At 55.2% G+C, this 13,455-nt stretch overlaps 1 protein-coding gene across 1 annotated transcript in view; it reads left to right on the top strand.

Moving 5' to 3' along the window:
- Nucleotides 1-13,455, top strand: part of ABCC3 (ATP binding cassette subfamily C member 3) — a 36,552-nt gene that overhangs the window by 17,953 nt on the left and 5,144 nt on the right. Inside the window, 12 exon segments of the mRNA XM_045487234.1 lie at nucleotides 440-554; nucleotides 731-874; nucleotides 960-1,171; nucleotides 1,461-1,553; nucleotides 1,556-1,767; nucleotides 3,102-3,297; nucleotides 3,457-3,587; nucleotides 4,904-5,005; nucleotides 7,730-7,876; nucleotides 8,004-8,162; nucleotides 8,765-8,931; nucleotides 11,630-12,103. Coding sequence (XP_045343190.1) covers nucleotides 440-554; nucleotides 731-874; nucleotides 960-1,171; nucleotides 1,461-1,553; nucleotides 1,556-1,767; nucleotides 3,102-3,297; nucleotides 3,457-3,587; nucleotides 4,904-5,005; nucleotides 7,730-7,876; nucleotides 8,004-8,162; nucleotides 8,765-8,931; nucleotides 11,630-12,103 — 2,152 coding nt within the window.

Raw genomic sequence — 13,455 nt, 5'->3', positions numbered from 1 at the left:
CACTTGACACACATATCTTCCCTTTAATCCTCCCAGTCACAATGACACGATCAAGTGGGTACTATTATTATCCCCGTTTTACTTGCCTGCCTAAAGTCAGGCAGGGAGGAAGTGACATTTAAGCTCAGCCAGTCTGCCTCCAGAGCCCAAGCCCCCGACCCTTATATTTGAGGCCCCTTCTCCATAGCCCCTGCAGGGAAGTTTTTCTCCGTATCTAACCTAAGTCTTTCTTGCTGCCTTTCCCTCCCCCTCCCCCAGCCCAAAACTGATCGTTTCCTTCCGTTCTTGTTCTCGGCTGCCCTTTCGTGTTCTCTCGTGCTTCTCGTGTTCTCTCATGCTGGTCCACTCGGGTCTCGTCTCTGGCGTGGGGATCGGGGAGCACTAGTGGCTTGCAGGGCGAGCTAACCAGCCGCTTCTCCTTTCTCCCACCCTGCTGCAGCCTTGGAGGACACAGACGAGGAGGAGGTGCTGCTGATTGAGGACACGCTGAGCAATCACACAGGCCTGACGGATAACGAGCCAGTCATGTATGAGGTCCAGAGGCAGTTTATGAGGTGAGCTCCTGAGAGCTCTCAGCGCCCTCCCTATGCCCGGCCAGGTGGGGCACAGGTGGGCGTTCTCTCCCTGACGGCCACACCTGGGCCTCCGGCTACAGCCTGAACCCCCTGGGGCTCTGTCCTGTGGGTTTGTTGGAGATCGCCTCTCTGGGCCTGACCAGCTGCCTTCACAGACAGCTGAGTGTCATGTCCTCGGAAGGCGAGGGCCAGGGCCCGCCTGTGCCCCAGAGGCGCCCAGGTTCAACAGAGAAGGTAATGCAGGCAGCAGAGGTGAAGGCGAGCGGGGCACTGATCCAGGAGGAGAAGGCGGAGATAGGCTGGAGAGGAAGGCTGGAGAGGGCCGGCAGGCCCCCAGCAGTCCCGGGGCTCACGAGAGTCCTCTGTCTTAGACCGCCATGGCCTGCAGGTGAAGCTGAGTGTGTTTTGGGATTACGCCAAGGGCATGGGGCTCTATACCATAGTGGCCATCTGTCTTCTGTACCTGGGTCATAGTGCGGCTGCCATCGGGGTCAGCATGTGGCTCGGTGCCTGGAGCGATGAGGCTATGGTGGATGGCCGACAGAATAACACCTCCATGAGGCTAGGTGTCTGTGCTGCCTTGGGAATTCTGCAGGGTGAGCATGCAGAGACAGCCGGAGGTATATTCCTCACATCGGGGGTGCTGGATCCCTCAAACGATGTCCTTGACTCTGTGTTTTCTTCCATCATCCCAGCCATTGCCTGGCCCCAGTGCCTCCCTAATCCACCCTAGCAGTCCACCTGCCTCTGGGCCTCTCCAGCTCATCCCAGCAGTGCTCTGTCTCTGAGCCTGCCAGCCACCGTGGCCACCCCCTACCTCTTAACCTTGCCCTGCATGCCCGCCACCTGGCCAGTGAATAAGCACCCCTCCGCCTCCTCCAGCAGGGCTCCTGGTGATGGTATCAGCCATCACGCTGATGGTGGGGAGTGTCCAGGCTGCACGCTCGCTTCACCGGGTGCTGCTGCACGAGATGGCTCGACACAGTCCTTCTTCCATACGACGCCCTCAGGCCGGATCCTCAACCGGTTCTCTAAGGACATCTACGTCATCGATGAGGTTCTGGCCCCCACCATCCTCATGCCACTGAATTCCTTCCACAACTCCATCTCCGCCTTCGTGGTCACCATAGCCAGCACGCCGCTCTTCACTGTGGTCACCCTGCCTCTGGCTGTCCTGTACATCACGTTGCAGGTCCGCAGCCAGGGAGGGGGCGTGGTTTTTGTGTAGGCGTGGCTCTCCGGAGGCCGTGGTGTGGGCGGGGCTCTCTGTGGGCGGGGCGCTGGTGTGGGCGGGGCTCTCGTATGGACTGGCCACCAGGGTTGGGACCCAGGGACCTTGCAGTTGGATTTGGTTAGGGACTGCAGTCGGTTACTTTACTTCTTTGAAATTCACTTTCCTCGCCTGTAAAATAGAATCCTGGAACCTACCTCATAGGGTTGTTGTTAGGGTAAAATGAAATCCTTGTAAATTGTGACTGACCCTGAAACTCCTTCCCGCTGCCTATTTTTTCTTCCGAAGTTTTGAGACAGGGAGAGCGAGCAGGGGAGAGGCAGAGAGAGAGGGAGAGAGAGCATCCCAAGCAGGCCTCACACTGTCAGGGACGGTGGAGCCCGATTCAGGGCTCGAACTCACGAACCGTGAGATCACGACCTGAGCTAAAATCAAGAATAGGACGCTTATTAGCTGAGCCACCCAGGCGACGCCCCCACCCCACCCCGCCGCTGCCTATTTTTAAATAAAATATTGTTAACCGTGCGAGACACATTATCCTCCCCTTCTTTTAGACATATCTAAACATATATGTGCATATATGTGTTTAACATAGATGATTTGGTAACATGTGGTTACAGCTGATTGTAGAAGTCCTTTGCGTTTCTGAGCCCCTGTCCTGCCATGAGTTTAATCAGTTGATGAAGGTAACCCACAAGGTGGCTGGAAGCTCAGGCCCTTGTGGGGAGTCCCTGATCTGGGCTGTGTTCTGTGCAGGGACAGGAGACTCTCAGATACCCGTCCTGTAAGGCCCTGCCCATCTTGGGGCCCACAGGATGGAAACTGGAGGCAGAAACATGTTTTTGTGGGGCTGAAGTTTTAGTAAACTGGAGTTGGGGTGGGGAAAAGCTCTTTACCCAAAAGAATACAAAATGATCTTATTTTTGCAAATTTTGCGATATTCTGTGTGAGCACCTTGCTGGGACCCCTCAGTGGAGACAGGCACGTTCACTGATTTAGGAGGCCACGCAAGGTCCGTACTGCAATCCAGGCCCCTACAGGGGGCTAGGGGGTCAGGAGCTGAGAGGGATTCAGGAAGGGCTTCGTGGAGGAAGTGGCCTGGAAGACTGAGCAGAGCCGACCAAAGGGAAAGGGTGGAATGAGTTCATGGAGCCACATCAGGTAGGGAAAGGTAGCCAAGTCTTATGGGTAAGGGGGCTGGCCGGAAGAAGGCCCACATGGGTTCAGAGGGCATGCCGGACTGAGTCAGGGGTCCTACGGTGCTGACCCCAAGCTCTTTCTCCGTCCTCTGCCAGCGCTTCTATGTGGCTACGTCACGGCACCTGAAGAGGCTGGACTCCATCAGCCGCTCGCCCATAGACTCCCACTTTTCAGAGACGGTGACTGGCACCAGTGTCATTCGGGCCTATGGCCGCAGCCAGGACTTCAAGGCCATCAGTGATGCTAAGGTGGACACCAACATGAGGAGCTCCTACCCCTACGTTGCCTCCAACAAGGTCACAAGCCTCTTCCCTCACCCCCTATTCCTCCAAGAGTTCCCACCAGGGTCTCTGCAGGACAGACCCTGGAGTTCTGGGTTCCGGCTCTCCCCCCTACCCAGGAAACTGCCCCCTTCCTGTACCTGCCCCACTTCCTCCTTGTCTTGTTCCCACAGGTGGCTGTGGGTCCACGTGGAGTCCGTGGGGAACTGTGTTGTGTTCTTTGCTGCACTCTCTGCTGTGATTGGCAGAAACAGCCCGAGTCCGGGGCTGGTGGGCCTTTCTGTGTCTTACGCCCTACAGGTACGCAGGGGTCCGGGCCCCGGGGCGGGGGCCACAACTCGGGCAGAGACAACACAGGTGTCACAAGCATCTCCCGAGCTTTCGCTCTGCCCAGTATGGTGACCAGCCACGGGTTCTGCTCACCAGGACCGTGAGCCCACAGTCAGGCATGGAGAGACACTCTCAACCGACAGGGGATTGTAATGCCGGGTGAACAGGTCTTTGTGGAGGAAGGAACAAAATGTGGTAAGACCCCGGAGGAGATTCTCTACCTTGGGTGTTGGCGTTGGAGAAATTATCTTGGCGCCAAAGGACAAACAGAGCTTGTCTGGCCTGTGCATGAGATTTAGAAGGTCAACAACCCTGACAGCAGTCCTGGGGCAGGGAAGCAGAGGGCTGGAATATACCTCATTTCACAGGCCTGCAGAGAATGTACACAGAGAAGGTGACTGGAGCCTGGAGTAGAGGGCGGGCTGGTCACCTGACATCAGCCTGTGTTATCAAAGGCTTAAATAACTACAAATGGTGGGGCGCCTGGCTGGCTCAGTCGGTGGAACGTGTGACTCTTGATCTCGGGGTCGTGAGTTCAAGCCCCACGTTGGGTGTAGAGATCACTTAAAAAATAAAATCTTAAATGACTGCAAATGGCATTTTTGTGACTTAGATCACATTTTCAATGCCTCAGAGGGCTCAAGCCTTGAATGCTTTGGTAAACAAAGGACAATCTAGACAAATGAGTCTTCTCAAGCTTTCCTGTGTTATGAATCACCTGGAATGTGGGTTCTGATACAGCAGGCCCAGGGTGGGGCTCAGGATTCTGCATGCCTATCAAGACTCCTTGGCACGCAGTGTGGTCCAGGGACCGGTTACATCAACATCACCATCTGACTCTTGGTTTCAGCTCAGGTCATGATCTCATGAACTGGGAGATCGAGCCCCATGATGGGCTCTGTGCTGACAGCACAGAGCCTGCTTGGGATTCTCTCTCTCTCTGTCTCTCTCTCTCTCTCTCAAAATAAAATTTAAAAAAATACAAAATCTCAAGTCCCACCACAGACCTACTGAATCATAAGCGACGTTTTAACAAGATTCTCTGGGGAACCTTTCTTATACACATTAAAGTTTGAGAAACATTGGGCTAGGTAGTCCTTGGTTAAGTGTGCAAGGTCACTGCCTGAGATACAGGTGTGATAGAGCCCCAGGTGGCACACCTATGGGCTTGCCCAGGCCCACCTGGGGCATAGAGGCAAGGAGCATAATCAGGGAGTCGGAACTCCTCCCCTAGCTGTTGGGGGGAGGGGAGATCACCGTATCCATGACCCAGTCCCTTTGGCCAGATAACAATTAGTCTGACGTGGATGATCCAAATGATGTCAGACTTGGAGTCTAACATCGTGGCCATGGAGAGAGTCAAGGAGTACTCCAAGATAGAGACTGAGGTGGGTACTAGGATGAGCCTTGGGCAGGGCGATTCTGGAATAGCTGGGGAAGGGTGCTTGGTGGCCCATCGTCCCTACATCCCAAGACCAGCTCTTCATTTGGGGGATTCTTCATTCATTCATTCATTCATTCATCCACTCAACCCTTATTGAGCATCAGCCAGAGGTCTATGCTAGGAGATGAAGAGGGTCCAGAGTTGAGCATGGTGGGTCTCTCTTCAAGCAAATTCTGATGTTGTGGGAGAGGGAAGACAGGACTCTGATAAGAGCCCTGGAGTGATGCACCCAAAGAGGGCGGACAAGAGGAAGGTCATTCAGCTGGGGTATTCAGGAGGGTAAGGACTCCAGCCAGAGATTAGCCGGTGGAAGGACCAGGGGTGGGGCAGCATGGCCTTTGTTGGGGAAAGGGAGTTGTCCCCTAATGGCGGTGGGGAGATGCAGACTCTTCTCCACTTACTTCTTCCTGTGGTCACACCCCAGACCTCTTCACACCCAGCAGCTGCACCATCTCTGAGATCTCAAGTCAAGCTTTTAAACCACCCTTCCCAGTCCTCCCAGCTCACGTGCCCCAAACCCTCTGCTGTCCCAGAACTTTGTCGTCGTTAGGACCCCCAACCCTGTGGCCTACCTTTGTCCCTCTGTCCCCCAGGTCATCTAGCCTGGGTTCCGTGCTCCACCGGTGCCAATGCTCCCGACTCCCTTGCCCTCCTTTCTGTCAGTGGTCCCCGCCTACAAAACCCCTCCCCAGCCGAGCCCCTCTGTCTACCTTCTACATGCTGACACTCAGCAGCTAAGACATCGCTGGAGAAAATCACTGATTTGACTTCTAGTTTGTGACCACACATCACTGCTGGGTATCTCTATTTTGCTTCCCCCCAAAGCATGTGATCCCACTTCCAGAAAGAGCCATTTGAACCTTCTTTCCTCAAACCCCCATATTTCCTCCCCTTTGCTCAGCCATGGACCTTGTGTGACTTACTTGCCCGTGAGAAAAATGGGGTATGAGATGTGAACTCCCTCAACCTTCTCGCCTCCAGACTTTCCAGCTGCCTGTGGTCCCTTCACCTCTTCCTTCCTCTTTTAGCAGGAAGTGTCCCTCCTGCTACCAAAGTCCACCCCTGCAAACTTCACCCCCCTCATTACACCCTCTGCTTCCTACAGCCTGCTCCCTCTGTTGGATGATTCCCATTCACTGGCAAACATGAGCTATCATAGCATCCGTCCTGCACACACACACCCACCTCCCCTCCCCCTTACATCTCACGGCCCCGTCTCTCTGCTCTCCTTTGTCACGAAGCTTGTTTTAAAGCACACACGGGGAAGTGGGGAACCCCGTCACCCTGTAACACATCTGCCTCCCCCGCGGTCTGGTTTCTGGCCCTGTCACTCCACCAATGACCCGCCTGGTTCCAAACTTAGGGGACACTTTCTCGTTCTCATCTAATTCAATCTCTCAGTGACGTTCAGACAAAATGACCCCTGCCTTCTTCTTGGAAGGCCCTCCCTCATAGCGTCTGTGACCCAAGCTCTTGCCCTGTCAGTCTCCTTTGAGCCCCCACCCCACCTGTTCCTCTCAGCCTGGCCTCTCTTGCCCCCGTAGCCCTCCCGGCCTCCCCCTTGCCTTCCCCAGACATCTCCTATCAACCCCCTCAATCCTCTGCTGGCAGGGATCTTTAAATTCTCCCTCTTCATGTCTAACGTTCCCATTTCCCCCTGTCCGTAGACACGATCTGTCTCCATAGCCTAAAAATCTTTGCCCCAACCCTGTTGCCCAATCTTTTGACAACTCCTCGAGAGAATGGTCTATACTGGCTGCTTTGCTTTTTGACCGGTGACAGTCTGGCTTCTCCTGTCTCAAAGCAGGGTGGCTTTACATGACCTGCAGAGTCACACGGGTCCCCGCGCTTAGAAGGAAGGGTCTTACATCTGCTTTAATGCTCTGTGCTGTCACCACGTGGACATTCTTAATAACTATCGAACGAGAGACCCCACATTTGCATTTTGCACTGAGCCTCCCAAGTTGTTGCTGGTCCTGTCTCAAAGCCACCATCACCTTATGCCCAATTTATTTTAAGAACCTCCTAACTAGCTTCCCTGTTTTCCATCATCCCCTCTCCTTCCCCTCATAGCAGCCAGAGGGATCCTTTAAAAACACATCAAATCGTGCCATTGCTCTGCACATGGCCCCTGATGGCTCTGCATCTTGGAGTGAAAAAAAAAAAAATAATAACCATGGTTCTTAAAATGGCCTGCAAAGCCCTTCATGAGGGGGCCACCCACTATCTGTCTCCTACGTCTCACTTTGTCACTAGGCTCCAGAACACATCTGGGGAGGTATTCACGCTTTCTGTGCCCTCTGCCTGGCATGCCCTTACCCCAGATATTTACTTGGCTTGTCACCTTCCCCACCCTGCTTCGGGTCTTAATTTGAATATCACCTCCTCCAGGAAGCCTTCCATGACCACCCTGTACTTCTACAACACCAAGCACTTCTCAGCACTCGGCACTTTGCTACATTACGCAGATGTGCTTATTTGTTGATGGTGTGCCCCTCCATTGCGCGGTACCTTGTGACTTGTGACCCCGGTAGCTGTCACAGAGTGGCCCCTCAGGGAGCTAGGGCAGGCAGGGAGAGGAGCTCAGGCTCCGAGGAGAGAGTGGGAGAGGGCCCGGCTGCGGAAGAGGGGCCACCCTGACGCAGACCCATCCTCCCTGCTGGGCCAGGCCCCCTGGGTGGTGGAGGGCGGCCGTCCTCCCGCGGGCTGGCCCCTGCGGGGCGAAGTGGAGTTCTGGAACTTCTCTGTGCGCTACCGGCCGGGCCTGGAGCTGGTGCTGAGGAACCTGAGTCTGCGCGTGCACGGTGGCGAGAAGGTACGCGAGGGGTGGGTTTGTGCCGGGGACGCGGCCACAGCGTTTGGGAGAGCAGGTGCCGCAGCCCAGAAGTCCGGCGGCCCTGGAGATGCCCGCTGACTCCTCCCGCCCCCTGAGAGATCCCCAGGTGGGGATCGTGGGCCGCACTGGGGCCGGCAAATCGTCCATGACCCTCTGCCTGTTCCGCATCCTGGAGGCTGCGGAAGGTGAAATCCGCATCGACGGCCTCAACGTGGCAGATATGGGACTCCACGACCTGCGTCCTCAGCTGACCATCATCCCCCAGGTACAAGCCTGCCACAGACTGGCCGCACTGAGCAGCCCTGGGGGTTGGGGGGGGGGGGCAGGCCCCACCCTGCTTTGTAGCTTGAGGTCCAGGCCCCAGACCTCCGTCTGAGAGGCTGGAGAGCCTGACAGCAGGAGCAGAGCCACAGAGCAGCCACCTGTCATGGATCTGAAAGGGGTCAGACTATCCTGGCCCCATCAGACACTGCCCTCCGGCCACCTGGGCTACCAGTTGAGACCAGGATCGCAGGACCCTTCAAGTACCCCATCCCCCTGAGACACTCTGTCCTGGTCTGCCTGTTTCCCCGCTCAGAATTGCATTTCACTTTTTCTAGCTCCTCTGGGGTGTTTTTTTCTGCTGACTGGACATTTTGGAGTCAGATTAGCGGTTCCTCTGTCTGCTTTGGTGGACAACTTTGATTGGCAAAGCTGGGGTTTATCGCTTCCCCCCAGGCATTTATCTGCCCTTTGCCTCCCTCCTGGAGGGCTGGGGACAGAATAGGAAACACTGCCCCAAATTCCTTTCTTTTTCTCTGGCCCTGGGACCCATGGCTCCTGAGGGGGCCTGAACGGCCCTCTTCCGAGACCTTGTTGTGTCGCCAGGACCCCATCCTGTTCTCCGCATCCCTACGTATGAAACTGGACCCCTTTGGGTATTACTCGGAGGCAGATCTATGGCGAGCCTTGGAGCTTTCCCACCTGCACACCTTTGTGGGCTCGCAGCCGGAGGGCCTGGACTTCCAGTGCTCCGAAGGAGGGGAGAATCTCAGGTAACGGCTGGGGTTGGGTGGGTCAGAAACAGCAACCCGAGGGGTAGAAGACTTCGTATCAAATGACACAGAGTCCAGGCCACAGCCCCCTCCCTACTCCCGTCTCAGTCTGGGGGCGCTCGGGGGAGGGGGGCGGGGCTGTTGTTTCGTATTGAACATATTCTGTGGGAATCTCACTGACGCCTCACACAAGCTCCCGAGGTGGTGATGGTCCCCCTTTGCAGGTGAGAAAACTGAGGCGGAGCCAAAGTCACCTAGCTGGGTGAAGGCATGCCTGGGATTGGAACCGGGAGATTCCAAAACCATAGTCAGTCCTGTCCTGCGAGGTTGTCAATGCTGTGCTTGGCCTGGGGTGGGGGGTCTGTATTGAGCCCTTGGATCAGGTAAGAGCAAAACCTACAGTGCATTAGGTAGCTCACAGATATTTCCCAAGATGGCTCTGCAAGTCCTTCTGAAGTTTCCGAGTGAGCGAAGTGAGCTCTCCACGCCGTTCTTTGCTTTCTTACCCCTGTTGTGTCCACAGCCCCTGGGCGGCGCAGCAGGGAGGGCCGGGAGTCACTTCTTACTAAGTCTAAAGGCTTGCGATTGATTCCCACACCTGTGTTAGCTGTGTGATTTTTTGGGGCAAGTTGCTTAACCTCTCTGTTCTACCTCTTCCTTCCCTTTAAAATGGGGATAATCAGGGGCGCCTGGGTGTCGCAGTCGGTTAAGCGTCCGACTTCAGCCAGGTCACGATCTCGCGGTCCGTGAGTTCGAGCCCCGCGTCAGGCTCTGGGCTGATGGCTCGGAGCCTGGAGCCTGTTTCCGATTCTGTGTCTCCCTCTCTCTCTGCCCCTCCCCCGTTCATGCTCTGTCTCTCTCTGTCCCAAAAAATAAATAAACGTTGAAAAAAAAATTTTTTTTAATGGGGATAATTAGGGGCGCTTGGGTGGCACAGTCGGTCGAGCGTCCGACTTCGGCTCAGGTCACGATCTCACGGTCCATGAGTTCGAGCCCCGCGTCGGGCTCTGGGCTGATGGCTCAGAGCCTGGAGCCTGCTTCCCATTCTGTGTCTCCCTCTCTCTCTGCCCCTCCCCCGTTCATGCTCTGTCTCTCTCTGTCCCCCCAAAAAATAAACGTTGAAAAAAAAATTAAAAAAAAAAATAAAATAAAACGGGGATAATAGCAGTCCCATACCTTTTTGCACCGTGCTGCCCACTAAAAAATACAATGTGAGCCACGTATGTGTAATTAAATTTTTTTCCAGGAGCCACATTAAAAAAAGAAAAAGGAGCAGGTAGAAAAGAAAAGAAATAGATGGAATACATTTGAAAAGTGTACTTCATTTATCCCCGTCTATCTAAAATGTTGCCATTTCAACAAGCAATTGATATAAAAATTATTAGGGATATTTTACATTTTTTTCATACTAAGTTTGAACCCCCCCCCCTCCCCCCCCGCCGTGTGGACTTTTACCTTTACGGTACATCCCAATTTAGACCAGCCGCATTTCAAGTGCTCCATAGCCACACGTGGCCAGTGGCTATCGTTTGGACAGAGCAGTCTTGAGGTCATTGGGATGAAATAGAAAGCACTTAGCCTGGATACACTCCTGAGATATTTAGCTATTTTATTCTTCTTCGTATTAGTCTGCCGGGTCCACACCCATGGACTCTCTCCAGACCTCAAAAACAAAAACAAAAACCTTTACATTTGCTCAGCACTTAATAGCGTTCAAAGAACGTTGGCATCCGCTATCTTGTTTAATCTTTACTGCAGTCCTGTGGGCCAGGAATGAGGCTCCAATGCATAAAATGATTGCCCAAAGCTTCTCAGCTAGCAAGCAGGCGGGGCAGGGACTCAGGGAAGCCAGGGCTTTTGCCCCAAACCCTTCATCGCTGTGTCACAGCCATGCGTGGGATGGCCCTGCCCCCCGCCCCCCGCTTCCCCTGCTAGTCCCGGGAGACTGAATATGCCCTTCAACGGGATTTCATTTACGCAGCCGTGTTGGGGTGGCTGATGGATAAGCACAAGCTTCCAGACCCTGCACCCAGAGCTGGCTTTGCTCCATTTTCCTACCTCTGCTTGCTGTCAGCACCTCTCCTGGAGCTTCCCCTCCATCCCCACCGTCTGCCAGGGTCTGAGACAGGTCGGCTCCCCCCCTCACCCTCACTGAGCTTGTAGCCGCTTTAATAAGCAGAACTTGCATCCTGTGCCAGTCCTACCATAAATCAGCCCTGAGTTCTAGCTGGAGGCTCACTCTGATGCCAGAACCTTCATTAGCTGCGGGAATGGGCCAGCGAGAGAGCCTGGCCTTCACTTGGGCTGCGGTGACTCACCCCTTTGGGAAAGGCTGAGGTATTTGTCCTTGGGTGTGGGGTTATAGCAGCCTCTGTGGTTGGGAACACAGCCTCGCTTTGTTCACTAGCTCTGGCTTCCAAGGCAAGAGGTTGAAGGTATGCGCCCCACCTCTCCTCCACCTCCCCAGTGACCAGACTCGGGAGTCCCCATGTCCCTGACCCTTCTTGTCCTCACAACAGAACCCCGGCCTGTATTCCCCCATGGGGCTGGGAGATGACCGTCTGGATTGTGTGACATTAGGCTCGGCAAGATGACAACGCGTGCAAATATCCGGGAAGAGCCCTTTAGGTGTGTTCTTTCTAGAGTGTAAATGACTGATAGAAGCAGAGAAGCATCATGGCACTAGCTGAGGAGCGAGGACAGGGAAAAAGACACAGAAGGAGGAAGCCGGGGTGCCAGAGACAGACCGGGATTTCACAGTGTTGTTGAGCACTGCTCTACCCCAGACCCCTCATCAGCCCTGTGGGATCCAGATCTCCGTGACTCCGTGTTCCAGGAGGACTGGGCTGAGGCAGAAATGGGAGAAGTTAGACAGGAAGCCAGTCCTAGGCCTTTGGGAAGGAGTGCAGACAGAAGCAGTTCAGGGAGTCCTGCCTGGGGGCAGGTGGGGGCAGCCAGCTCGAGATGCCTGCCTTGCCCGTTCCCAGCGCCAGCTCGTGTGCCTGGTCCGAGCCATGCTCCGCAGGAGCCGCATCCTGGTTTTAGACGAGGCCACGGCTGCCATGGACCTGGAGACTGATGACCTCATCCGGGCTACCATCCGCACTCATTTTGAGAACTGCACGGTACTGACCATCCCACACCGGCTCGACACCATCATAGGCTATACCAGGTGGGGCGCCAGAACCCAGCGCGGGGGGGCGGTGGGGGGAACCTGGTGGGATTATCTAGGTCACCAGGAAGGGGCATGCAGATTACCTGGACACGGGAGAGCTCGTGGGATTGTCTAGGGCATGAGGGACAGAGCAGGGCTTCCCAAGTTATAGGTAAGGGGTAGGACAGTGTGGAGTCATCTACCCACGGTGGGCACAGTGATGTTTTCTGAGACACACGGGACACTTTGAGGTCACCAACGTGCAGGGAAGGGGCACACTGGGGCTCCCTAGGCATCATGAATTGTGCCCACGCTGCCTCCCTGCCGCCCTCTGTTAATGCTATGAGGTGGAACCGGGTCCTTCATGACAAAACCCTCACTCCCTGAGCACCCTGCATCTTTAGAGGGCCCGCGTGGCCATCCCTTTGTTTGCACGTCACTCCCAAAATCCAAGCTGGGTGTACAGGTGGGGAAGCCGCTAAGAGAAGTGCATGATGCTAGAGTCCCTGCCTCAGAGGGCTGGACCCTGACAGCCTGGACCCTCAGGAGCAGACACCCTGTGGTGAGAGAGCGGAGGGCTGAGCCCCAGCCCCAGCAGCTGCTGACTGCTGTGTGACCTTGGGCAAGGTGCAGAACCTCTCTCTTGGGGTTGTTGTAAGGAGTCAACGAAATGAAGCGTTTCAAATGCAGGCGGCCCTGGAAAGTGTTAATTTCTCCCCCAGCCTCTTACCATAACCTCCTCTAAGGATTAGGGCAAGGGCCTTGCCCTGGGGAATCTCATGCCTTCCCTGGGGAGGCAGCCACTCAGCCAAAAGAAAAATCTGGGACCTATTCCCTCACTGTGTCCAAAGTTAAGGTGTGATGGCTGGAGGACAAGGTCAGGGGCAGGGGGATCAGAAGCCTCACGGAAGTGACGTGGCAGTGGCCTGGCAGACTGGCCCCCTTGGAGATGTGGGAGCTCAGAAGGAGGAAGAGGAGGAAGCTGAGATAAATCTGTGTCGAAGGAGTGTGGTGGGAGTACATCAATAAGGCTTTATTCACAAAATAAACATCTCCAGGCACGGGGAGGTAGGGAGGATGCCATGGATAGGGCAATGGGCAGACCTTGTCCCTGCCTCAGAAGTGTCCACACACAGCCCCCAGGGGCTTGGGAACCAAGCCGAGAATGCCCAACGCTACCGTCTGTGTGTTCCATCCCTACCCCACCCCTATCCAGGCCCCCACTGAGAGAAGACAGGGCAGACAGAGGTGCCAGGCCTTGGGTCCAGACAAGGGACAGGGGTGGGCTGAGAGGATCTGTTCTCAGGCCTAACTGAAGACGGCGGTCACTGGTAGCCCTGAGGGTAGAAGGCTCAAACCAACCTTGGAGG

This window comes from Leopardus geoffroyi, chromosome E1 (genome assembly GCF_018350155.1).
Source record: "Leopardus geoffroyi isolate Oge1 chromosome E1, O.geoffroyi_Oge1_pat1.0, whole genome shotgun sequence".
In the NCBI taxonomy this organism is placed as follows: Eukaryota; Metazoa; Chordata; class Mammalia; order Carnivora; family Felidae; genus Leopardus; species Leopardus geoffroyi.
This window is presented reverse-complemented; position numbering and strand designations above follow the sequence as displayed.